At 48.2% G+C, this 12,049-nt stretch overlaps 1 protein-coding gene across 1 annotated transcript; it reads left to right on the top strand.

The window, feature by feature from the left end:
* The first annotated feature begins 705 nt into the window (after positions 1-705).
* On the top strand, positions 706-9,861 carry LOC115309674. Its single transcript, XM_040206239.3, has 4 exons — positions 706-927; positions 2,767-2,995; positions 6,752-6,879; positions 9,496-9,861. Exons 2-4 carry the CDS (start codon positions 2,770-2,772, stop codon positions 9,637-9,639), a joined length of 498 nt encoding a protein of 165 aa, XP_040062173.1. The 5' UTR covers positions 706-927; positions 2,767-2,769; the 3' UTR covers positions 9,640-9,861.
* Positions 9,862-12,049: the final 2,188 nt, after the last annotated feature.

Here is a 12,049-nt window from a genome sequence, read left to right as displayed (position 1 = left end):
CCACGTGATCCCGCACTCCTCGAATACACAGGCGCAGAAAGCCGGGTCAGACGTTTAGAGGCAGGCGGTCGATTGGACAAGCGAGCGTGTAGCTTTCCTAGCCCTATAAGCCTAACGGGTAGCTGATCATCATTAATGCGCCTCGTACTCTGACGCAAATGGCAGCCGCGTACGTTAAAACCAGGGCGTAACTCCGACGCCGGCCACGGAAGGATAATTACGTAGCGTGCAAGGGCACGGCAAGACTTGCTTCGCGCCGGAAAGGGTTAAAATAGAAACTCGGTAGAAAGTGGACATTATTTAGCTCCGCTGGTCCCTAGACTGACAGCGCAGCGGAAGCTACTCGCTCGTTTGAACAAATCACAGATCCATCTTTCGCCAGGTGATACCAAGCTCCCGCCCGTTACCTATGCGTGGAGAGTGCGGCAGGGGATGAAATGAAGGCCGTTGATCGGTTCTGCGAGCGCGTAGCTCACACCACACTGTCTGCTTACGGGTGGGTGAGCGGGGCATTAGAGGATGCGGTCATTCCGGTGGAGAGAGAGGAACACAGGAATCGAGGCAACTTTCCTGTTTGCCGACACGAGCTGCAAAGGGGCGGCAAGAGCGAATCTTGCGACCTTGTGTGCACTCCGTGCGTGGTTACGCAAGTCGACGGCAAGGGGGGGCAAGCGTCGTGGAGAGAGCGTTCGAAAACACTGGAGGGGTTCGGGCGACGTGGAGAGCGCGCGCGTACTTCAAAATCGGAGCGAGGCTCGAACGTCGTATCAGAAGGACTGGGAGACAATTAAGGGGATACCGAAGCGGCCGGGGGAGCGGATCGTTGGGGTAGCCGCTGGAGCGACAAGTGGTCGGACCTACCCAAGAGTCGGTGATGACGGACGTCGACTCAGCGGTTCGCAAGCATTGATACAGCTCTTGAAAGTCGTGAGTGAGCACCGATAATTTTTGTACGGGGCGCGAAAATCTCTGTGAAACTATATAGAGGGGCGGATTCATAGCGGGGGGGGGGGGGGGGGGGGGGGCGGGGGGGGGGGATACCCTGACTCCCTTCTTGAATACTGCATGTGTAAAAATTTAGGGCGTGGAAACGGGAAAGGGGGGGGGGGGGTTCTTAAACATATGATACGCTTACCAACACCTGACCCCCCCCCCCCCCCCCCCCCCCGCCCCCCCTCAAGAGATATCTACGTTTTGTTCGATACATTGTGAATGTTGGTGTTTCTTTACGTTCCCACACTTACCGTATAAGGTGTTGCATAATAGCGAGTTTTAGTAGACCGTGTTTCCCGCTCCGCTGAGCCCCTCCGCTACCCGGAACTCTACAGTCAAGGCCATCGGCGCGCAGGCGCAGTGGCGGTTTCCTCGTAGCGGAGGGCTAGCGGAGCGGGAGACACGGTCTACTAAAACTCCCTAATAATTAAGTATCGCTCTAGTTTTGACGCCACGTTCTTTTGAATTGAGTTTAGTTATAGCTTATAGGTGACGTTATCTGAATTTGCGAAGCATTTTATGTTGATAGCCCTGATTGGCGAGGCTCCGAGGCGAATTGTCGAGGCGTGTGTTTGTAGGTTGTGGGCCGCCGAATTTAGTGAGATGAGGGTTCCGCTTCATTTATCGAGGAATCACAGTGCCACGTGTTCACCGTGACTCAGAGTGTCGCGTGACACTGCGTCACCACGACCTCCCGTGACGTCACGGCATGACACGGGACGTAACAATCGCGCATCTAAATTTAGCGGGTAGTTTTTTTCCTTCCGCTTTTAGCGGGAATTCAGCGTGACGTCTGACGTCACGCTGCCACACATACAACGTCCGCCAAATTTAGCGGGACGAACATCCGCTCATTTTAGACTCGAGAGTGTTCACTGTGCGTGTGCAGTAGAGCGTGACGCGCTCCTCGGCTATCTCATACATCTGCTCACACACACACACACCATACAACTAGACACGGCGTTCGCTACAGACGTGATGGCAGAATGTTTTGCGGACGCGCCTCATGCCATAGCTTCCTCTATACTCACACAGCCTGGCAGTTCGACGACGAAGCCATCAGGGTGCCCGGTCGCAGATTTGGAGCGCGAGGATCTGGTAGCACAGAACATTTCTCGGGGAACCTGGACGTCAGCGCACAGCTTTTGCAGCGGCGAGGACCCGAAACATGGTTTTCAAACCCGACGAGAAAAGAAGCGGTAGCCCGAGGAATGCGAGAAGCACGAACGGAGATTCCATCGCTCGGGACAATTGTTTTTTGGCGCCTCGCCGCAGCGGGGCGCCCGTTACATGTCTTCCCTCTCATCTGTTGCCACCGTGCCGCTCTACCTCTTCCCTTTCCGCGGCCGCTTTTCGTGGCGATCTGCCAGGATTTGTCAGTGTAGATGAAGGATATGCTCATGCATGTTCGCAGCATCTTTGATTCATGCACATGTATGTTCGGATCATGTTTGCAGACAGCCTTTGTACTACCGATGTGACCGTTATACAAGGAAGGCCTCGGCCACTGTCTCCAGGCTGTCTCTTGTATGCGATGTATTGGCAGTGTGACCTCGGCTTAAGAGTTTAAGCATTATTGCAGCGCGTGGTACGTGGGCGGAATATGCAGGGTGTCCCCCCAATAAGTTTACAGTGTGTTTTCTTTTTTTCATCAAAAAATATTTTTTTTTTCCGGAACGAGGGGGGGGGGGGTCGACATTTTATATACGAACATATGGTTGGAACTGCCGACAGAGTACTCTGGCTGCATCCACCCACCTCTGTCGCTCGCAGGCCATGATGAGCATTCGGAAATTGTACCTGCTCGTCAGCGCCGCCTCGGCCGTCCTGACCTTGGGAAATTCAACGCCACTCTCCGAGGCCAACGAGCCGAGAAATGCGCATCTACTACGGTTCGCGAGGGAACTGCCCACACAGCGAACCGAGGAGAGCTTGAGAAGCTGCCTTGTCCAATCTGGCTTCCAAAACGTGCACTGCAACACCGAGAACGGATTCGTTCGCTGTGAGTACGCTGGTCTCTCATCTTTTACGAAATCTAAAGCATATACGAGCGCGTTTTCACACTGCGCATATGCGCATACAAGCTTGTTATTCCATCGGCGAATGATTTGCGCCTAATCAATTAGAAAACCAGCGTCACCGTCGTGCACGCTAAAATACCTGGTGAGTCTATTTCTCCTCAAAGCCCTTGGGGAGAGCCATGATCGCTGCAATCAACGAAGGGTGCTCGGCAATTTGAGACAGAAACGAAAGCTCGCCCCTCCTCAACCTTGGAATGAGTTCGGTTCGAAAAGAACGCGTTCTCGTTACAATTCTATGATTGAGACGTGTCGTTACGTGAACGTTGCGTTTGCGTATTTAAATAAAATTTTGTGCTGGATCATCTGAGGATAAAATATACCATGGAAGTGAAAATATCCACATTGGACAATGTGTCGAGCCACCACGATTACGTTTGTTCCAATTCTTTGCTTTCGGCTATCTCTGGGACACTTACTTCCCCATTCATTGAAGTAAAAAAATCAAACAATCCATAAAAAAATAAAAAAAACAAAAAAAAAACTAGATGTTTACTAAGTTCCGGCACAATAGACTACTTCCAAAAATCTCTGTATGAAACACTGCGCGCGTTACATTATGGGACCTATTTGTACATAAAAACGACTGGCATGGCTTCAATTTCGATTGCCCCGTTTTACGAAGTAGTGCATCTCAGCACAGGATTGAGATAAAGTCGCCACTCGCTAGCATTACACTCAAAATCTTCGTGAGGGCCCCGCTGAGACACGGACCTCCAGTGGCCATGTACACGTACCTGCCTAGATTTAGCAAGGACTAGGATCAAGGTTTGCCGTTCCCCATACCTTTCTAGCAGCCTGGCTACCAGTCCAGAATGCAGCATGGCTCTCCCGGGCCACGAATCATTTTAAAAGCCTCACTCTAACAAAAAAAAAATAAAAAAGTTTGTTTATAAAAGTTGTTTTGACGCCCCAAGAACCCTTTCAGCTTATAATTATAATGCAATTAAATGCAAAGGTGCAAGCGAGCTGGACAAGAATGTTTGTCCTTTGTCCCTCTTGTTCCCCTTCTCCAGGGATTACTTTCGTCAACCCTTTCAGCTCGTGAAGAACGGTTTTGCCTCAAGCATTAACGCACCCTGGCGCACTAGAAAGGCAATTAGGCGATGAAGAACAATTTTGTTTCAAAAATCAGTTTTAAAGGACCTTTTATAGGCTTTTCTTTGAAGTACCGTTGATGGCCTGTTTGCCTTGCTGCATACCCGACCCGGAGGGATAACACGGGGAGCGGGAAAAAAGCTTACCGGAAGAAGGAACCAAGCCACGTGGAACTCCTACGAGTGGGTAGCATGCCCCACGTTGGGCGCCATTGTGGTCGGTTTGCCTTGTTGCATACCCGAACCGCAGGAATAACACGGAGCCAACGGTTCCAACAACAAGAAACTACATTTAATTGGACATGGACGAGACGACGAAGAATACTAACAGCAAACCAGTGAGCACCGGCGGCGCTTGAGTGCAGCCAGCGACTGCGATCCAGCGTTGTAAACACGGTCGCGTTACCAAGCGCGTACATCACAGAGGAAGTGCTGGGGAAAGGGTATAGCTGTCTCGTAGCGACACATCGTTAAGCCGCCTGTAATCCAGAGAGTCTGACTGTTCTGTTGTTCTCCCTACGAAAACAGACGGAAGAGCCATACTCTGTCCGTATTACACGCGGCTTAACGATGTGTCGCTACGAGACAGCTACCCTTTCCCCAGCATTTCCTCTGTGATGTATGCGCTCGGCGACCGTGTTTACAACGCTGGATTGCAGTCGCTGGCTGCACTCAAGCGCCCCTGGTGCTCGTTGGTTTTCTGTTAGTATTCTTCTTAAAACATGGACAAGCCGAAGAACCCCTAAGAGTTTTTTACGACCAGGTTTTTTTAGGGTGAAGGACATTGAGACTGTGAAACAAGATGATCAGCCCAGAATTCTTCTTTCTTTGTGTACCTGCGCACAAACTCTACTGGTACGCCAGGAGCCCCATGAAACGTGCCCTGGCATTCTATCCGTATTGGTAGGCAACGCCATAGGTTTAACGAAAGTCACATATGCAAAAATGCAGTGCACTGTATTTGCTCATGGCGGGATGTCGTGAATTAAGATTGGCAAATCAAAACCGAAACTTTAACCAAAAAGGGACCCAAGATGCTTTGCACGGAACTACGTCGCCAGAATAGCTTCGATTTTGTAAGGAGTCTATGCGAAGCGCAAGTTTGTCTGCCTCTTGCACAGGGATTGTGATGACGTCAGAACGCCACACTTTTATTGGCTGATACAAAAAAAAAATAGTGGGTAGACCTCAAGGCATCTAGCATGGGGGTCTACCCACTATCCTTCCAATCAAAGCCAATCAGAACTCGGCGTCACTATGACGTGACCGCAACCCCTGCGCGAAAAGCGGACGACTTGCTCTCCTTATTGCAGATAAATAGACAAAAAAAAAAAAGATGATGCCGTTTTTTTGTTTTTTCCTAAAAAAAAAAAAAAATGTAACGAGTTTCCGTTTCAGTTTCACGGATGGAAGATTTAACGGTGTCGTTCCTCCGTTCCCCCAGAAACGAAACGTGTTGCAGAAACATCGTTCCTTGGAACGCCGTTCCGTACAACACTGACGGAGAGTACGTTTAGACATAAAAAGCGGTCTGCGCGTTGAAACCGAGCTTGGACGTTTTACCTGCTATACGTAATGCTCAGTGTCACAGCGCAGATTCTTTTAGATGTCGGCGTATCTTGGCCTCGTCATTCGCCGAGCTCCAATCCGTAGAATACATCCATTGGCCGTAACAAGCGCTATGCGGGGAAAGTAGATGCCCGAAATTTCTGATAGTTGCGGACATTTTAATATACGCAAGGCGTGGCTTGTTGTGTTCTTGCTTCACGCTTCGTAGTTCATTTTTCGGCGTTCTTATTGGCAAATGGCGACAATCTCATTGAATGCAGCGCGACCGTGAAATACTCGGATCCCGCCACCTCTAGCATTTCTTAAAGTGACTATGCGGGTAGAAACTGGGGGAGGGGAGAAGACAAGAGTGGACGATAGAACGCCGAGCTCTGGTTGGAACGATTAGGGGGTAGGCGTAAAGCTAGCCGCCTCTCTCTCGACTGCACTGGTCGAACGCGTTCGAACTCGAACGCCAAACGCCCGACACCAGTGTTTCGCGTCCTACTGCAGTGGAGGCAAAGGCAGGTTGCTTTAGGTCTATTGCCTAACAATTTAACCATTACAACCAGAGCCCGGCCATAACCTCCTACATACTGGCAAAGCCTGGCAGATCGCCACGAGAAGCGGCCGCCGAAATGGAAAAGGTGGAGCGGGGGACAACGGATGAAAGGATAGCCACGTGACTGGCGCCCCGCTGCGGCGAGACGCCGAAACACACTTCTCCCGAGCGAACAAGTGTGTTTCCGGTCCTCGCTGCTGCAAAAGCTGCACGCTGACGTCCAGGCTCCCCGAGAAATGGCTTTTTGATGCTCTGTGCTACCAAATCCTCGCGCTCCAAATCTGGGACCGGGCACTCATGGCTCCGTCGTCGAATTGCCAGGCTTTGTCAGCATAGAGCAGGCTAAGGCTCCGCGTTCCGACGTCCCCCCTCGTTTCCTCCCCTCCCTCAATTTCTGCTTACATAGAAAGCGTTGTCTCTGACCTCACTGACTGGGGAAGGTGACTGACGGTGTCTTCATGCATGCCCCCTAGGCCTTAGCGGCGGTTTCGACCACACCCCAACTGGGAACATCATCGCCACTGCGCTGGGCGTGGCCATCGGCGTCATTTGCGTCGCCGCGTTTGGATGCTGCTGCTGGACCATGAGCGGGAGGCGAAAGGTGAGTGGAGGGACTTGTACCTTCTTTAACGCAGCGTTGTTGGCGTCGTGTGCGCTGGAAAGTTAGCCCTGCAGCTTCGTCTAAAGCCGTGGTCTTACTGATAACACTCCATACAAAAGACAGTCTGCAGATACATGTCTAATGCGTGTTTCTTCTTTGTGTGACGGCCTTGCCTCGTTGATTGTACAAAAAATGAGGCCGAAATCGCTGCTTTGTACCGCTACGATTATTCTCAACTAAATCCGTTAGCATTTAGCGCGGGGATTACGACTCACGGAAGGATGGGAATTCCAACCTCGAAACGTGGTCCGCATACTATTGTATTCGGAGGGCCAATTTTTCCTCGCGTTTGTCGGCAGTTTCGCGCAAACGGCGGCGACGCTGCGACTCGGTTTTACGTTGTCGCGCATACGTTGTGCCACCGCCACGTTCCGCTCGATCCCCTCCTCTCTCGCTCCCTCGGCGCGTCACAGGAAGCGTGCCAGAAGTCTCTTTCCTTCTTGTAAAAGGGAGAGTGGAGGTAGCGAAGGAACAAACGGAGTTAAAGAGGACGGTAGAAACGGCGCCTCACGTAACTATACTTCATTTCACCTTATGTCCGAGCGCCGACGACGTTACGAGCCGAAGGGCTAATCAAATAGCTCAAAAAGCGCAACGTCATGGCGTGCTCTCTGCGCTTGATAGGACTAGCCGGCGGAGGAGCACCCAGAGAGAGACGGCAAATACCCGCTAGTCCTGTCAACTGCAGAGAGCACGCTACGACGTTGTGCCTCTTTCGCTGTTTGATTGGCTTTTCGACTCATAAGATCTGCCGCGCTCGGACCTAAGGCCAAACGAAGTATATGAAGCCCAGTCCAGGTCAAAACCACGACCGTTCAAACGAAATACGGCTGCATGCATCGGCGCAATAAATGCTCACGCTTTTAAGATTGCTTGCAGACATGTTAGAAGTATACATGTTACACGAAGCCAACATGCTTCGAACAGGCTTTGCGAGTGTTCGCAGGTACTTCTGTCGTCATGTTGCAGCGAACGCCGTGACTTTTGTGTGATGTGTGAGCGGTGTAGCTGCGGCCTGACCGTGGCGTAAAATAGCTAGTTATTTGCGAGCATGCAGTCATGCCCGGGGCTACGTCTCCGTGGGAGCACGTACAACGTGTGCATGGTTCACATTTTGCGTAGGTTGCGTTTGCGCGAATCTCACGGTAGCGCATGTAATCGATTTAGTGCGTCGAATCGGCCCATCCAAAACACATCGATTCGCAAGCCTGTCTCATCGAATCAAATCCGACCCGATCCGCTAGACTATAACAAAGATCTTCATGCAAACTCTAGTGAATTGAATCGATTGCTCGCTCAACGAATCACTATTCAGACAAGGAGGAGCACGTTAAAGACGTATTTTTATATTTTTAAATGGCGTTGAAACCACTGACTGACGTTGCCGAAATAAGTTTTTAATAGCAAAACCGCATCATTGCAAATCTGAAACGAGTTAAATCTCGTGTTTATCTATCATCATTATAAAAGAAGCAGAGGGTCTCACTTGAAAATATTGCGTTATTTCTGGATTGGCTGCTGCAGCTTCAAACAACTCAACGCAGGTGTTGCCAGCCCCTTTCGAGCCGGCCCCGATACCAGCAATTCAATTTGCAGCACCGTGCTTGAAAGGAAAAAGAAAAACAACTCGGAGGTAGTCTTGAAATAAGAAAATAACTATTTTCTTTGTCAAAAGTGCCTCACCGTTAATTAAATAAAAAATACAACCCATTAAGGTTGTTTTTTTTTTGTTAAGTGCCATGATTGAACACGTTTGCCACAAAATAAATTTTCTCTGAAAAAAAAAAAGCGCAATATTTACGCCGCGAGATACAGTTTGAGTAAGGAACATTTGTAACACCTTGGCACGTCTACACTTGAAAAACAAGTCTTTCGGAATTGTTCATCGAAACGGTGGACTCGCACAAAATAGTTTTAAGTACCTATATAAAACACACGCGTAAAAAAAAAAAAAGCAGTTACTTTTAAAAAGGAGAAAAAGAAAGTACAGCAGTATTGAGGTTACGAGAGTTACTTTCACTGAAGAACGATTCGGGGAAGCGCCTGTATTTGGGCACATCATCCCTAAAGAGAAGCACCAAATGGAACCCCGTCGAGTTAGTTATATTGAGTCTCGCGACCTAATTACTGCGCTAAACATTTCTTTTACAAGTATTTTTTTTTTTTTTTTTTTTTTTTTGCAAACGTGTTCTATCAATCACTTTAAAACATTTTTTCGGGGGTAGTTCAGCGTTCATTTTAGGGTGACTCACATAATCCTTTCGATGGAATCACAATAGACCGATCTCACCAGCTAGTTTGAGTACGCCACCGCTGCCGATATGCATCGTGAGAGCTTTAGTCTTTCTGCACGCGCGACAACCCTGCTGGAGGTCTGCGCGAGCAGACCACGAGGCAGCATGAGATGTCTCGTTAACTGGCGTCTGCCTCCTACTAACTACAGTTATGGCGGCGTCACGCATGCGTGGAACGCTTGGTAAGATCGGTCTATTGTACGAGGTAAGAAAGCAAGTTTAATTGCTCAGTGAGTGCTCTCTGTGTTCGGTCTTGTTCCAGGAAGCGGCAGCCGCAGCTGCTGCTGCAGTCCAGCAGGTGCCACACGCGTCACGGCGGCCTCCGGTCAGAGGAAACACGTCCATTGGATTCATCAACTCGATGGCGACACCGGCCACCATCGGCAGTGGATTTCACAGGCTGTGAAGAACTCATTGACAATTACACTCATTACGGCAAGCGAAGCATAGTCATAGGATATGTGAATTTTTACTTTGTTCAGTTTGTTTTCTGTATATAGTGTTTAAATGTTTCATATTTTGTTTTGGTATGCATTGTGATACACCACTGCTGTTGGTGAACATCCTCAATAAACAAACAAACAAATGAACAAACAAACAAAGCAAGCGGTTATGGATGCTGACCTTAGCTTGCACATTAAAATCAGCAACATGCAATGAGGCTAGACAGCGCACATTAAAAATGAAAACAAGAAAGAAAAATGGACATAGCTTATGTGCCTATTTTTTTCGTTCGCTGTTTCCTCTGAGGACGGATATGTTTTGACTCATTTTTATGACTCATTTGATATGTGACTTTTATTTTATATATTTATTAGTTCTCGTACACTCACGATTTTTAATTCCTTTTTGTACATATCTGTTTTTTATTTGTCCTTCTCCCCCCTTCCCGAGCACGACGGTAGCAATCCAGCGTCATTTGGTTAACCTCTTCGTCTTTTTATGTATCTAATAATAATAATAAAAAAAAAAAATTGTCTCAAAAGGTTTGGGGAGCCTTGTCAGTCTTGTACACACACATTACTAACAAACGCAGCTAGCTTTGCGCTAGCTGCATTTGTCAGTAAATCCCACTAATCATTCCACTCAGATGTTCTGACGTTCCCGCGCGCTATAGTCTCCTTCTCCTCCCTCGCTTTCTGCACGCATAGAGTCACTGACGTCTCAAGAAGCGGAGTTCCCACTGCGTTCTTTTTTTAGCCGTTAAGGCAAAATTGCAACCGCGAAATCGCTAGCAAAATCGCGCCATGTATGTATGGATGGATAGATGGATTATATCGGCTATGCCCTTTGTAACGGGCGGTAGCTTGCGCCACCTAGCCTGAGAAAATGCTTTCCTCCCACACCTGAATACGCTATTTCTTTCTCTCTACATCTCTGCAACTAACAGCCGAGCAGGGGAATGAACCACCAGGCTTTGCACACAGTCTCCAGACTTACAAAGTACCGTGTTCGGAATGTGGAAACAGCTTGTCATGACTTATATACGACCCCTATAGTATTCCTGAAACGCGATGTATATGCAATTAGTGCACAGACACGGTATACTGTTCCCATTTTCGCTCCTCACCAGTTACGGTATAGTAACTGCAGTGTTGGGAACGCCAGGAAGGTCCTTCAGTTATATCTCCTCCTACAGCGCAAGCTTTCTGCCTTCGATGATGCTCCGGCTTCTCGTTAGTCTGGAGCACTTACGCGCAGCAGCCAAACAACGACAGAAGTCAGCGAGCACGTGCTGCAGGCCGAGCGTCCGAAAGAGACACCCTTCTGCTCTCATCCTGTCACGTCGATTGAGATAGTTTCCCTGATAACGCCACACTCGCACAGAGACGCCATTTTCTTTAATATTATTGAGAGGCGGCATAAAGTTAGGTTCGTGGTGGCGGTTACGCGTTACAAGTAACTACAGTTCCTGTAACGCGATGCTTTGTTGTACTAACGCATTAACGTACCCATTACGCTTTCCAAACAGAAACGAGTAAAAAACAAAATTAATACATCTTCAAAAAAAAAGAATACTTTTAATTTTTTTTTTTTTTTTTTGTGTTAGATCAGGACTCCTTGCATTCGTCCCACACACATTAAAATTGTCTTGGTCCCACATACAAAATCTAACATTTTTAAGCCATGGCACATATGCATACTAGTAACGTCAAAAGAGTTAAACGTTTTCCTTTATAAATAAAAAAGTAGCGCGAAAGTAACGTGCACTACTTTTTATCGGTAACGGTAACACGTTCCTTTTATTTTGAGGTCACGTAGGTCGGTAACACGTTATTTTATATGAGAGTAACGAGTAGCGTATTTCATTACCTTTTTTTTTTCGGTAACGCTTACAACACTGTCAGTACGTCCGACAGAAACAGATAATAATATAATAATAATAATAATTTTAATTTGTAGAGGAGTTTTACACTGAGTGGCTTGCTTGGCTAGAACAGAAAGGCGAAAAGCCCGTACTCTTGAGCGTCTGCTAGCCAGCCCCTCGGGGCAGGAGGAGAAAAATGACCGCATCTCCACGTCGTGAATGATGTTGATTGGGGCGAAGCTCTGGTGGTGCTGATGATACTGATTTTATTGTTCATACGTAGTGGTGATGGTGCTGATTCTTTTTTTATTGTATTGCTCATAGGTAGTGCTGAGTTCCGGATTGCGTTTCGACTTCATTATTACAGCTTTAGGGTCGGTGAAATGCAGAGCCAGTGGTACGTCTCATCCTTTCTTATTGTTTTCATTCATGTCAGAAAGAGAATTAATGTGTGGTATGGAACGTGGTTATATACGCATTTGAGCATTTGACCGCAACGCCCTCTCGT

This window comes from Ixodes scapularis, unplaced genomic scaffold (assembly GCF_016920785.2).
Source record: "Ixodes scapularis isolate PalLabHiFi unplaced genomic scaffold, ASM1692078v2 PGA_scaffold13__105_contigs__length_92229423, whole genome shotgun sequence".
NCBI lineage: Eukaryota > Metazoa > Arthropoda > Arachnida > Ixodida > Ixodidae > Ixodes > Ixodes scapularis.
Note: the sequence above shows the minus strand (reverse complement) of the source record. Positions and strands in the feature narration are given on the sequence as shown.